The 15,122-nt window shown below is 44.7% G+C and overlaps 1 protein-coding gene across 1 annotated transcript in view; it reads right to left on the bottom strand.

The window, feature by feature from the left end:
* The window catches only part of Gxylt2 (glucoside xylosyltransferase 2), an 89,668-nt gene that overhangs the window by 14,721 nt on the left and 59,825 nt on the right, over nt 1-15,122 (bottom strand). Inside the window, exon 4 of the mRNA XM_041643982.1 lies at nt 43-294. Coding sequence (XP_041499916.1) covers nt 43-294 — 252 coding nt within the window. The remainder of the gene's footprint in view (nt 1-42; nt 295-15,122) is intronic.

The raw sequence follows: 15,122 nt of genomic DNA, 5'->3' as shown, positions 1-15,122 counted from the left end.
TAACTCCACGTCTTTAGGTGGGATTTTCCAGCTCTTCCTTACCTTGAACTGTGTACTTCTGATGCGAGTTAAGTTCATGAGCATGACCCCTGAATTAACCCCTGTAGAGCCATAGAAAGGATGGCGGGCAAAGCGGCTGTACCAGCCAATCTTGGGGATTTCATGCTCTGGGGCCATGGCAGCAAGCTGGGTAGAGTTGAACTGTCTCAGAAGCTTCCAGATATCATCCACGGGCCTCAGAAAGAGGACATCCGTGTCCACGTAGAGAAGCGAGTCCACATCCTTTAAGATCGCCTGTGTGTACAAGGGGGCAGGGAAGCAAAGGGGACAAAACAAAAATAGGTCAGAAACAATGGAAATGACCCAACAGGAAAAAAAATGCTACTGATACTTACTGACCAATGCTGGATTCCACAAGAGGTACCACTATTAGCCCCCTTTCCTCCCTTCTGCTTTCACCGGAGGGTAAGTGTCAGTCAAGTGAAGACTTAACAGCAGATAAACCTGGCACTAGACTGGCCCAACAGCCCAACCCGGTCTAGTTGTAAATTGACTAGACTTTCAAAGAGATCAAACTGGAAACATCAACTCTTTTTTTTTTTGTTTGTTTGTTTGCTCGTTCTTCCTTCCTACAAGAAACCCACTTGTCTTTCCCTGTTAGTTCTTTGTTGGAACAATCAGGGATTGACAATTTGATACAGAGGATCTCCAGGCCTTCCCCTAGCTCAGGGGTGAGGGCTCTATTCTAGGAGACAGCTCTATATCTTTCTAAGATGGTGTTTTCAGCCTATAGCTTTGTTAGCAGATCTGGGCTTGACAAGCTTCCCCAGTAGAGGCCAGATGGTGCATACTTCTGGCTCTGTTGCAGCCAGTTGGCCCTGCTGCTGCATCCTAGGAGCAACAATGACAACTTGTACATGAACAAGAGTGGTTGTGATCTGCACCTCATGGAGGGGACATTGCAAGTGGAATTTCGTATCATTGTTGGATGCCAAAGAATAGTCTTGCTTTGAGTTTTAAAAAACCATAGGCTTCTATTTCCCACCAGGCTTGCTACACATCTTTCCAGTTAGTCTCCCCAGGTGAAGGACTGTCCCCTGCACCCCTACTTCAGCTTCCAGGGCTAAGCCCTGGAGTGTGAGACTTTAAAGCTTGAGTTAGCAGTAATGCCACTTACCTCATTTTGTCATTGTTTCCGAAACTTAGGAATAATTTAATCAAGGGAAGATTTAACTTTTCCTGAGTCCTCACTGTAACTGTACATGCTATGAACTAAACGTGTGTGGGGGTATATGTACAATTTTACATAGTAAAGCTCCGGCACCTAAATGGACAGCATATGGAGATATAGTTTTGGAGGACCACGAGGTTTACTGGGGTCATAAGGATGCCATCGTAACAGCACAAGTGCCCTTTTGACAGCAGGCCTCAGGAAGGGCCCTCCTCTCGCTGCCGCATTAGACACAGTGAGAAGGTGGCTGTGGTGCATGACAGGGAGAGAACATTTCCCCGACCCCACCCTGCTGGCATCTACGTCTCAGACATTTCCCAATCAAAACTGTGGGAACACATATTTCTGTTGTCTAAGGCAACCAGTCAGTTGTGTCTCGTACTCATCTGGATCCCCAGAACTTAACAATGTGAACATGTGTACCATATAATCCAGTTTCGTGGGGATTTCAGCCTGGAGGTATTTCAACACCTACTCAGCTAGCTCCAGTCTCTCTCTGTGCTCATCTATTGGAGGAACAGCTTTTATAAATCAGTGTATGAAATTAAAAATAACAGCTACCTACCATTAAAAAAATGTCCTCCTGACTCCCTGAAAAACTCAAAGATCTTGAGTTCATTCAGAATTGTGATTCTGCAATTGAGCTCATAAATCATTTTTTTTTAAAAACCTCTATCACACAGTTGGAAGTGGTGATAAATACCTTTAGTCCCAGCATTCTGGAAGCAGAAGCAGGGGGATCTCGGAGTCGGAGGCTAGCCTGGTCTACAGAGCTAGTTCAAAGACGGTCACAGCTACACTGAGAAATCCTGTCTCAAAACAAACAAACAATCAAAACTGCCACACATTCTCCTTGCTTTTCCTATTTCTATGAGAAGGTAAAGCTTGTCACGGGTTGGCACAGCCTGCAGTCGTCATTCAGAAATTTCCAATTCTAGTGTACTGTGGAGAAAGGGTAAAAAGCTTTCCACAAAACTATTAAGAAACATGTTGGGATACGAATTGTGGTATGTATAATTAGGACCATGGTGTCTTATGTACCCCCAAGGCCTTTCAGGGGCTTCATGTTCTGCTCATCCAGTTTTACGCGGGAAGGAAACCAGAACACACCTGCTTCTAGAAGATAGAAATGATGAACTACTCAGCTGAAGACAGGACCCAGGAGAGCTATCTGCCTCCCTCTCTGCTTTCCTAGAAACAGGACATAGACCATAGACACACAAAAACAGAGACCTTTTTCATCTTCCCCCACCAGTTCCTACCCAAGGAGAGGAGGCACATTCTCTTCCCCAGTCCTCATCAGCTCAGAAACTGAGACTCTGCAGACTTTGCTCAGCCAGCCTTTCCCCTACACGTCTTCTGGAAGCTTGCAGCTGCTTTTCTTTGTCTTGTCATTGCTTTGATATTTATTATTCTCAAAGGGCTGGCGGGATGGCGCAGTGGGTAAAGGCATTTTCTGGAAGCCTGATGACCGGAGTTCAATCCTAGAGACCCATAGAGTAGAAGAAGAGAACCAAGGCCCTGCAATTTGTCCTCTCATCACATTTGAGTTTTGACACTTGTACCTGTCCCCCCTCTCTCCTTTCCCTTTCCCTCTCCCTCTCTCTTTTCTCTCTATCTCTCTCTCTAGCCAAATAAATAATATGGTGGTTTGAGTGAGAATGGCTCAGATATTTGAAGCTTAGTCACCAGAGACTGGCGCTGCTTGAAAGGATTAGGAGTAGTAGGAGGCGTGGCCTTGGTGGAGGAAGTGTGTCACTGGGGGGTGGACTTTGAGGTTTCAAAACCCCATGCCAAGCCCAGTGTCTTTCTGCCTGAGGATCAGGATGTATCTCTCAGCTACTTCTCCAGCACCACGCCTGCCATGCCTACTGCCATGCTCCCAGCCCTGATGATCAGGGACTAAACCTCTGAACTGTAAGCAAATCTCCAATTATACGCTTTAGAAGAGCTGCTTTGGTCATAGTGGTCTCTTCACAGCAACAGAAGAGAGACTACGGCAAATATTGTAATGAAATTTCTGGTTCCCAGTTAGGTAATTAAGTAAGTCAGGCTCCTGCCCTGGTCACCTACCTGTGTGTTCTCCCATGTGGTGTCTGTGTCACGCACGTGCTGATAAACTTCCTTCTCTTATGACTCTCCTGTGTCAGAACTCTGACTCAACTACAGACTTAAGAGGATTAAGGGGGGAATTATGTTTTATCTCCCTCACAGGGAAGGAAAGCTGAAGAACAAAAAAGTATTCTAAGTTCATGCACTGAAGTGAGACAAATAAGGCGAGAATAAGGGTTGTTTGCCAGAAGCGTCTAAGGGAACACGACACTGCATAGTGTTGAGAAAAAAAACCAACTAATTTAAAATCTTAGAATTAGAATAAAGGGGGTTAAAGAGCAAAACTTGATAAGGCAAATTCTACCAACCTTATAATTAGCTATGCATCTCTAGAAATATACTAGCAAACTGAAGTTCATAACTAGGATGATTTCATTGTTTTTCCTGATCTTTAATCATGGATATATTAATACTTCTGAAATATAAAGTACAGTAATCAGCCCTCATCAAAACAAAACAAAGGAAAAAAAACAGATTGGAGGGAGGGCCAAGAAAGGAAAAGCTAAAGCAGAGGGGTGTTACACTGCGCAGGACTGTCAAGAGGGAGAGCTGATGTGCTGGGTGGGAATTCACACGCAGAGAGTTCTTCTCTATTCGATGGCGGCTTTAGCTTCTGACACAGATCTTACTACACAGGCCACGATGGCCTCCAACTTGAGCTTCTCTGGCTTCTGCCTCCCAAATGCAGCACTGTGCCCAGCCAGGATGAAGACGGTGTAATATGACATCTTACTACATCACATATCTGTTTACTGTTATAGACAAAACTACATTTCGTTTGTGCACTTTGGTTTTCGTGGAAATTCTAATAATTGATAACATTCCTCTCTTTTTTAAAAAAAAATCTTTAAAAAATTACATTCTGTTTATTTATTTAGTTGAGGAAAAGGAGAAAGACAGGTCAAAGGACAACTTGCTGAAGTCCTTCAACCATGAGATTCTGAGGACTGAACCAGGTCATCAGGCTTAGCAGCGCATGCCCCTACCATCTGTACCCCATGACAAGCCCTGCTCTTCCCTTCTAACAGTAAGTATTTATTTGATTCAAAAATATGGTTTGGCCTGGCGGTGGTGGTGGGGCGCACCTTTAATCCCAGCATTTGGGGGGGCAGAAGCAAGTGGATCTCTGTGAGTTGGAAGCCAGCCTGGTCAACAAGAGCTAGTTCCAGGACAGGCTTCAAACCGACACAGAGAAACCCAGTCTCAAAAAACCAATACACTCAATGTCCTTTATGGCTACAAACCAATTATGAGTGAGTACATCCCATGTTCATCTTTTGGGGTCTGGGATACCTCACTCAGAATAGTGTTTTCTATTTCCATCCATTTGCATGCAAAATTCAAGAAGTCATTGTTTTTTTACTGCTGAGTAGTACTCTAATATGTATATATTCCATACTTTCTTCATCCATTCTTCCATTGAAGAGCATCTAGGTTGTTTCCAGGTTCTGGCTATTACAAATAATGCTGCTATGAACATAGTTGAACAAATGCTTTTGTCATATGATAGGGCATCTCTTGGGTATATTCCCAAGAGTGGTATTCCTGGATCTTGGGGTAGGTTGATCCCAAATTTCCTGAGAAACCGCTACACTGATTTCCAAAGTGGTTGCACAAGTTTGCATTCCCACCAGTAATGGATGAGTGTGCCCCTTTCTCCACAATCTCTCCAGTAAAGGCTATCATTGGTGTTTTTGATTTTAGCCATTCTGACAGGTGTAAGGTGGTATCTCAAAGTTGTTTTAATTTGCATTTCCCTGATCGCCAAGGAGGTTGAGCATAACCTTGAGTGTCTTTTGGCCATTTGAAATTCTTCTGTTGAGAATTCTCTGTTCAGTTCAGTGCCCCATTTTTTAATTGGGTTAATTAGCATTTTAAAGTCTAGTTTCTTGAGTTCTTTATATATTTTGGAGATCAGACCTTTGTCTGTTGCAGGGTTGGTGAAGATCTTCTCCCAGTCAGCGGGTTGCCTTTTTGTCTTAGTGACAGTGTCCTTTGCTTTACAGAAGCTTCTCAGTTTCAGGAGGTCCCATTTATTCAATGTTGTCCTTAATGTCTGTGCTGTTGGGGACATACGTAGGAAGTGATCTCCTGTGCCCATATGTTGTAGAGTACTTCCCACTTTCTCTTCTATCAGGTTCAGTGTGTTTAGCCTGATATTGAGGCCTTTAATCCATTTGGACTTGAGTTTTGTGCATGGCGATAGATATGGATCTATTTTCGTTCTTCTACAGGTTGACAACCAGTTCTGCTAGCACCATTGAGCATATAATTTGTGATCCTAGAGAAGCTAAATAAGAAGGTGAACCCAAAGAAAATCATATAGTCATCCGCCTGGATATGGGAAGTAGACAAGATTGCCGGGCAAAAACTGGGAACTTGGGGGTGAGGTGGCATGGGGCTAAGGGGAAATGGGGTGAGAAACGTGAGAAGGGGAGGATGGGGGGAGCTTGGGGGAATGGGATGGTTGGGATAAAGGAAGGGTGGATACGGGAGCAGAGAAATATATATCCTAATTAAGGGAGCCATCTTAGGGTTGGCAAGAGACTTGACTCTAGAGGGGCTCTCTGGTGTCCAGGGAGATGTCCCCAGCTAGTACCTTGGGCAACTGAGGAGAGGGAACCTGAAACGACCCTATCCTATAGCCATACTGATGAATATCTCGCATATCACCTTAGAACCTTCATCTGGCGATGGATCGAGACAGAGACAGAGACCCAAATTGGAGTATCTGACTGAGCTCTTAAGATCCAAATGAGGAGCAGAAGGAGGAGAACATGAGCAAGGAAGTCAGGACCACGAGGGGTGCACCCCCCCCCCACTGTGACAGTGGAACTGATCTATTGGGAGCTCACCAAGGCCAGCGGGACTGGGACTGAATAAGCATGGGATGAAACCGGACTTTCTGAACATGGCGGACAATGAAGGCTGATGAGAAGCCAAGGACAATGGCACTAGGTTTCGATCCTAATACATGAACTGGCTTTGTGGGAGCCTAGCCTGTTTGGATGCTCACCTTCCTGGATAGAAGTGGGAGGACCTTGGACTTCCCACAGGGCAGGGAATCTGGACTGCTCTTAATTATCGAGAAGGAGGGGGAATGGAGTGGGGGGGAGGGAGAAAGGGGGAGGGGAGTGGGGGAGGGGGCGATATGTGGGAGGAGGGAAAGGGAAATGGGAAATGGGGAGGAGGTGGAAATTTTTTTTCTTTTTCAACAACTAAAAAAAAATAAACACCAAAAATAATATATAAAAAAACCAATACACACACACATATATACACATATATACACACATATATACATGTACACACATATATACACAAACATACACACACATATATACATATACAGACACATATATTTATACACACATACACACACATATATACACACACACATATACATACACACACACATATATGAAGACATATATTTTAAGAGTTAGAACTAAGGGACAATGAGGAAAAAGAATAAATTTAAGAATGGAGATAAAGTATCCTATTAGAATTTGGTTTCCTGCTTAATAACTCATGTTGAAATCTCCTCCCTCGGATGATAGTATTTCAAGGTGATAGGACCTTAAGATGATTCGGTCACCGGCAGAGATCTGAGTCTTTCCTGAGAGAAGATGATGAATGACAAAGCAAGTCCATCCTTCTCCCTTTCCCACTTCATGCTCTCTTGATGTTTCTGGATCTGCCAGATTATGATGTAGCCCTTGCCTTCACTGGAAGCTGAGCAGACATTAGTGCTAGGCTCTTGTGTTCCAAGGAACCGCTTGTTTATCCTGGCCACCCAGACCAAAATAATCACACAGAAACTGTATTAATTAAAGCACTGCTTGGCCCATTAGCTCTAGCTTCTTACTGACTAACTCTTACATCTTAATTTAACACATTTCTATTAATCTGTGTATCACCACAAGGCTGTGGCTTACCATGTCTATCTCGACCCCAGGACTACATGGCTTCTCTCTGCCTCTGCCTCTTTTCTCCCAGCATGCTATTTAGTTTTCCCCGCCTACCTAAGTTCTATCCTATCAACAGGCCAAGGCAGTTTCTTTATTCATTAATGGTAATCACAGCACACAGAGGGGATTCCCACATCACTCTTGCATTTCTGAACCTCCAGATTTATAAGCCAAAATAAACCTCTGTTTTGTTTGGCTTAGTTTTTGTGGTGCTGAGAATTGAACTTAAGGTCTCATGGGCAATAGTAGGCAAGAGCTCATCTGCCACTGTTCTTGTTAAGTTCCCCAGTCTATGCCATTCTGTTATAGCAACAGAAAATAAACTATGATAGGCTGCAAAGTCAGTTGAACATAATCTGAAAGAGGCAAAATAGGGTCATGTGAGTCAAATTCAGTCCAAAGCCTTATCATTTTTAACAATTTTGGCACAAAGGGACTTTCATGTGAGAACCCACAGTTTTGAAATCATTCCATCTTGACTAAAAGTCAGAGAGTTCAGACCTACCTGTCCTTGCTCCTCAAGAATGAACAGGAAGATGATTGATCAAGGGTGTGGCTCCTGGACGCCTTACTCTTCAAAGGCCAGCCAACAGAATGTTTGACTTAGGGCACGCCTACCAGGTGTTTTGAGGTGTAAGGAGGTAATTACCCTTGCTTGTTCTTTGTATCATGGAAGTCTTGTGCCCTCCCCTTTTGTTTGGGGCATATAAGGCCTGAGAGTAATAAACTCGGGGCCTTTTGCTTTGTGTTACACTATTCACTGGAAGCCCTCCCCACACTATCTTCTGTCTCTTGTCTAGTTCTTTCCCCAGTCCATACTTTTCTCCTCGGTGGGCCGGTCCTGATACTTTTAAAAGTTTGAAATTATTTGCCTAGTTCTTAAAAAGTATATCATTATCTTATGTTTATGAGTAGTTTGACTGCATATATGTAGGTACACCACATGTGTGCCTGGTGCCTGTGGAGGTCAGAGGACAGTGATAGATCTCCTGAAACTGTAGCTACATATGTGGTGAACCACCATGTATGTGCTGGGAATAGAATCTGGGCCCTTCAGAAAACCAGCAAGTACTCTTAGCCACTGAGGCGTCTCTCTAGCCCCATTTGTCTGGTTTAACAAATAAATTACTTTAGCCAGGCATAACTTTAATCCCAGAACTAGTGAGGCAGAGACAGGCTAATCTTCGGGAGTTTGAGTCCAGCCTGGTCTACATAGGGAGTCCAGGCCAGCTAGCCCTACACAGTGAGGCCCTGTCTCAGATTGTTTAAAGGTTTTTCAGCTATTTATTTATTTACTATTATTATTACTACTGCTATTTGGTGGTGGCAGTAGTAGCAGCAGCAGTAGCAGTAGGAGTAATAGTGTGTGTGTGTGTGTGTGTGTGTGTGTGTGTGTGTGTGTGTGTGAATGCATGTGCTGGATGTGTGGGTGCACTCATGCTACAGCACACATGTAGAAGTCAGAAGGCTATTTTCAGGAGTTCATTCTGTCACTCTGTGGGTCCCAGAATAGAATTCAGAGGGGTCAGCCTAGTGGCAGATGCATTTATTTACCACTGACACATCTTGCCAACACTGCTCACAGTTTCTTCAAAACGAAGAGCTCACAGAAACATCCAGATGTCTACCTTCCTGTAGGGCAAAGAGTGGTGTTCTTGGTAACAGACACTGGTAGTATTCTCATTTCAATGGAATAAATATTTATGGAAGTTCCCCTAGGTGCCAGGCATGGCTCAGTCAGACAAATATCTCTGCCTATAAGAGGCAGCAAGAAGATAAAATCACTGATTATATAGTGTGCAAACAGGTGAAAAACACCGGGGAGTTTACAGTGTGTGTTTATTTAAGGCAGGGTTTCACTACATAGCCCATAGTGGTCCCAAACTCACAAGACTCCAGCCTCCTGAGTTCTGAGGTAACAGGTGTGTGCTACTCCACACTCTGTGGGTCCCGGAATAGAATTCAGAGGGTCAGCCTAGTGGCAGATGCACCACAAGCTCGGTAGGAGCTTGTGACCGAAAACTGCACAGCTAGGAACAGGTTCACTTTGGGCACATAAGACAGGACAGGTATATGTCTGGCACACTAATAGCAAGAGACCACATGGCTGGACACTGCAGTGATGGGAAGGGCCCAAGGTGAAGAGAGAGGTGGCCAGGGCTGGCTGTTTAGGGCTGTTGACACTCTTGTTTGGACTCGGCAATGGTAGCCACTGGAGGGCTTTTCCCCGAGGGGCTCCATCCCTGTCAGATCATCTGCTGAGACCAGACTGTTAGAGGGCTTTTCCCCGAGGGGCTCCATCCCTGTCTGATCATCTGCTGAGGTTGATGAGATGTGGTTTGAGAGTGTACCGACTCTGGCGACTACAGCCCAGGGAGTGAGAAGTGGTCCAACCCTGAATGCCGCCTAAAGACAGGACCCACAGGGATGGCAGATGGACTGAGCGTGAAAAGTGAGAGAAAGTCAAGGATAGCTCCAGGGATTCTCGCTCAAGTGATGGAAAACCACAAAATCACCTCTTGACAGGGTAGGGGCGTGGGAATTGGAGAAATATAAGCAAAGACTATGAAGACTCATAGGAATAGTAAGACAGAAACCATAGAAGATATTGGGAGAGTATTCCAGGGATTACTGAGATCTTGAAATCTGCCCGCACAATTGTTTTTATCACTCTGAGACATTAAATTATTAGCATTCTGCTGCCTAGGTAGCGAAGGTACTCTAGATCACTGTATCCTATAGACCGCCCTTCCCCAGGTGACCTCATAGTTACCAAAAAAGTACATTTACATATCTTGACCACCTGTCAGGATGGCATGGACTTATCTTAATTTTCAGAAAACCACACAATCACCTCCTGAGTTGGGATGTGCAAATATGTTTGTCAATCTCCAAACTCTCTGACCGTCAGACAAGGTAGAAATGGGCCTGCATTTCCAGGCCTCCATGTAAACCGAGAGTGATCTGTATCGCCCTGTGGTTCCTCAGAGGCATCGGAGTTTGCAGGTGCCAAAGCTAAGTGCCATTCTCCCCACTCCTCTTCCTCCTCCTCATCTCACTCCCTAGTAGTGGCTAGCCTGGAACTCACTGCAGCAGGCTGGGTTTGAACTCCAACAGATCCTCCTGCCATGCAACACCATACCTGGCTTACTTTCTTTTCCTGCTGCAGAGGCAAAAATACCCTGACTGTGTAGGGCCCTGGTCTGCCCTTGTTCCTGGGGTGCATCTCGAGGACAGTTTCTGGTCAGCTGACAAAGCATTCTGTTAGTTCCTATGCTTTCCCTGCCCCGCCTGGTGATTAGCTGTAGGGCATTGACTCCATTGTTGATATGGTAATTTCCCACCTGCCTGGGCAGAGGTCCTTGTGCAGCAGTTAGGTAGATAAGGACTTCCCTAGTCTGACTAAACCAGTGTTTGGCTGATCTCCTTTCGAATGACCCTGGTCTCCTTGTGTGTTCTTTCAATCTCCAGGCCCTTGCCCGACGTGCAGACAAAGGCGAGCGAACTGTACCGAGGGTGTAACACAGAATCGGGTGTTACATGACCAAAGCAACTTAACAGAGAAATGGTTTATTCTGGCTTCCAGTTTGTCCCTCATGACAGGGAAGTCACAGTTGTGGGAGCTTGAAGCAGCAAGTCACACTGCATCCACAAAAACCAAACAGAACAAATAAATAAATAAATAAATAAATAAATAAAATAAAAAAGGGAAAAAAAAGAAAAAAAACCCAAACAGAAACAGTCATAGCTCATTGTCTCCTTCGTGGTCTAAGATCCCAGCCCCAGGGAAGGCTATCTCTGGTTTTTCCAATCAGTCAACATAATCAAGATAACAAACATCCCACAGGCATACCTAGTGATCTATCTCCTAGGTCATTCTGGATTCTGTTGACAACAGTAACCCTCACATTCACTATGACCCCTCCTCACCTGAAGGGACATAGCTAGCCAGCACTTGACTTCAATGGGAAGTGCCCAGGTTAAGCTGAGCATAGAGGTTTTCCGTATGCTCTTTGATAGGTAGATTATATGTCAAAAGGAACATGCAAGGACACCTCTCAGAGGGGAGAGAAACCTCACAGAAGGACCTCGAGTATAGTATATCCTGAGTTGGAGTTTTGGCACCCACTTTGAGGCCTCTGCTCCCCCATCTGTAAAAGCAGGTGTCACAGCACTAACTGATCACATGAGGTGCTCACATAGCAGCTAAATAATAAGCAACAACTTTGTTAGCAGAAACCTGTCCTTCTGGCTAAAATAACCAGTGCAATTAGTTATGACAGATGCCAAGCACAGAAAGCATTTTATGTCATCAGAGTCGAGAAAGAAGAAAGGAGGTTTGAGAACCTTTCTAATATCACAGTGCACAGGTTATCTTGGCTGGAAACAAGCACTGAGCCTTCTCACTGCTAACCTGTAAAAACAAAATATAAAGTGACTGCAATACTCATCTCTGGAGGCCTGCAATTCTGCTGGCATTGTCCTGAAGAGGACCATTGCTGGTAATGTTATAATGGGAAGAGTAATATTTACCAAAAGTACATTCTGATTGCTTTATGGAAATTAATGAACACTAGATGAGAGGCTTTTTTTCTTTCTTAAGAGAAGTAGGGTGTCACACAAAATCCATTTGTCCCCAGTGCTGCTCAGCCCACCCATTGCCCCAACTTGGATGGCTACTATCTGTGACCTCGCTCAGAAAAAAACGTGCTAAGGGTGCAGGAGAGATCGCTCAGCAGGCAAGAGTACTCTTGCTCTTCCAAAGAACCCAAGTTCAGTTTCCAGCATTCAAGTTGGGTGGTGCACAATCACCTGTAACTCCAGCCTCAGGGCATCTGAAGACCTTCCTGGACTCCGTGGGCACCTGCACACATGTGGCATTACCCACACAGACACACATACACATGTAAATAAATCTTTAAAAAAAAAGAAAAAGCGAGAGGAAGAAACATATGCTATGTGTTCAGTGGAGCCTAGTCACAGTCAGCCAGCCTGGTTATCGGGAACGGGCCGGCTCTCTGTCAGGTTTATCCTGCTCCAGCTGGGGAGTGATTGTCCCAGTACAACTGGGTACAAATGTTAGTGTGTGTGTCTGTTAAAAATCTGACTAGCTTAATTCAAAACAGCTGGATCAGCTCATGTCTCTTCCTCTCCACTTTCTGCCCAACACCAGCACCGCGATGGTCCCCCAGGAATCTGTGACATCCTTCGTAGCTGCCTCGTCTAACCCACTCCTCACAACAGCCACAGGGACTTTTAGCTTGCATGTGATTTCATGTTGACCCAGTGGGGCTTTCCAATGGCTGTATTTAATTACCAAGTATTTGGAAGTTACCAGATCTTTTTGCATCCACTTCTCATTTAATTCCCGTGTAGTCAGGGAACACACTGCATGACTTCAATTTACCAAGGCTTGTTTTATGGCCTAGCATATGGTCTATCTCTGCAAATGTTCCCTGTAGGTTTATAACACATGTTTGCTCAGCAGTTGATGGGTGGGGCGTTCCACCAGTTCTGTAGCCGTGCCTGAGGTCACTCAGTCAACAGTACTGCCGCGGTCTTCTCCATCCACACTGATGATAACCATGTGTGCTCCAGGGAGCCTCAGTTCCAGACACAGAGAAAGTGGGGCAGCACAATGAACCGTGATTTCACCCACAACACTAGGCCTGTTCCTTTGACCACTTCTGTCCCTTTTTTTGGTTTGAGAAGGAGCCCCAGTAGGATACCCTGATGTCCAATTTTGCAGCATTATTTGTTAAGGACTACTGTCTTAATTCGCTCCCTGTTGTTATGATAAAGATCATGACCGAAAGTAATCTTCTAGAGGAAAGGGTTTATTTGACTTACACTTCCAAGCGAGGGTCCATTATCAAGGGAAGTCAGGGCAACAAGCAGAAACCCAGAGGCAGGAACTGAAGCAGAAGCAATGAAGGAACATCGCCCACTGGCTTTGTTTTCTTATACACTCAGGATCACCTGCCCAGGGTGCCATGGCCCATAGGAAGCTGAGCCCTTCCACCTCAATCATCAATCAAGAAGATGTCCTACAGGCTTGTCCACAGGCCAGTGTGGAGCATTTTCTCAATTCAGGTTCCTCTTCCCAGGTAACTAGCTCGTGTTGATAAAAAGCAACCAAACACAATTCACAACAGCTTCCCTGGCCTCAGGTCTCAGCTCTGAAATAGCCCTTCTCAGAAAGCCCTTGTGGAGGCCCCCTCTTCTTTCCCTCCATACATCCTTCATCACATCCCATGAGTTCCTTTCTCCTACCCCTCTTCAACTTCAACAATGGCCTTTTCTTAGATTGCTTTCTCCCTCCATTAGAACAGAAGCCCATGGGAGCCAGACTGGAGGAGCGCCTGAAGTCCAGGCACTGGGGCAGTGCTCCTGCTAAACTGTCTCAGAGCCACTACAACTTTATTTATTTAAGATGCAAATGACAACTTCATCATTGCTTTTTATAAATTCATTTTATTTTACTTTATATACACATAAATTTATATATATGCACATATATGTTTTACGTAACAAGTAAAATACAATGAATATAGGTATTTTGCCTATATATATAAGTAAAATAAAATGAATATATATATATATATATATATATATATATATATATATATATATGTAATGCTGGATGCCCATGGACATCAGAGAAGGGCATTGGATCCATTGGACTGAAGTTAGAGATGGTTGTGAGCTGCCATGCAGTACTAGGGATCAAATCTGAGTCCTCTGGAAAATCAACCAGGGCTGTTAATGGCTGAGCCTTCTCTTCAGCCCCATCTCAATCTATTTTTATTATTTCCTTTGGTGTTTGCATGCACACACATATACCATGGCATGCATGTGGAGGTCAGAGGGCAACTTGCAGGAGCTGCTTCTTTCTTTCCAACATGTGGTTCCCAGAGGTCAAACTCATCAGGCCTGGCAGCAAGAGTTTACTCACTGAGCCATCTTGCGGGCCTCAATTTTGCTGTAAATATGCTTCAAGACAGATTATAGAACAGAGACAGGCTCAGTAATAGGAAGTATATAGGACTCAGAGTCTTGAAGGAAAGCTGCAGGTATACCTGCCGTACAGATACTGTTCTGGGGCATGGGCCTGTGCATGAACCCACCAGCCTCTGCTGACGGACAGCTGTGGCTCTAAGGACACCAGTGCATTCCCTTGTCTCTTCATTTAAAATGGTTTTGTTTTTTTACTGTTTTTTACTCGGTTGGTTGGTTTGGTTTGGTTTGGTTTTTGAGACAGGGCCCCAAACTTATAAAGATCTACCTGCTTTTGCTTCCCCAGTCCTGAGATTATAGGCATGTCATTTAAAATGTTTTGTTAGCATATATTACTTTTACATAACACTGGGTTTCATCATGATATTTTGTATATGTACCTAATATATTTAGATCATTTTCACCCTTAACCCTCTCCTGCTCACCCCCTCGCACTCCTGCCGATCCCTTACTCTTTCCAACCCGTTTCCCTTCTAGTTTGATGGCTTTTTGTTTCCGACCTAATGAGCCTCACTAGGGTGCTTTATAGGAGCATGGGTGAGGGCTTGTTTATGGGAGAATGCACCCTGAACATGGTCTACAGCTCCGAAAACATGTCTTTCCTTCCCCCACCAACCATTAACCAGTGTAAAGCCTCATGGGAGAGGTGATGGGACTCCATGAGAGGCCCAGTCTGTGCATCCTATCAGACTGCTGGGAGCTCAAGGGTACAGCAGCAGCATCGCACCTGGAAGCCAATGCTCCACACCGCTCCCAGTCCTTCCTCTCGCCTATGTTCTTTCCACACCTCA

The sequence above is a fragment of the Microtus oregoni genome, unplaced genomic scaffold (genome assembly GCF_018167655.1).
Source record: "Microtus oregoni isolate MIOR12 unplaced genomic scaffold, Mior012 000002F_ref0000024, whole genome shotgun sequence".
NCBI lineage: Eukaryota > Metazoa > Chordata > Mammalia > Rodentia > Cricetidae > Microtus > Microtus oregoni.
This window is presented reverse-complemented; position numbering and strand designations above follow the sequence as displayed.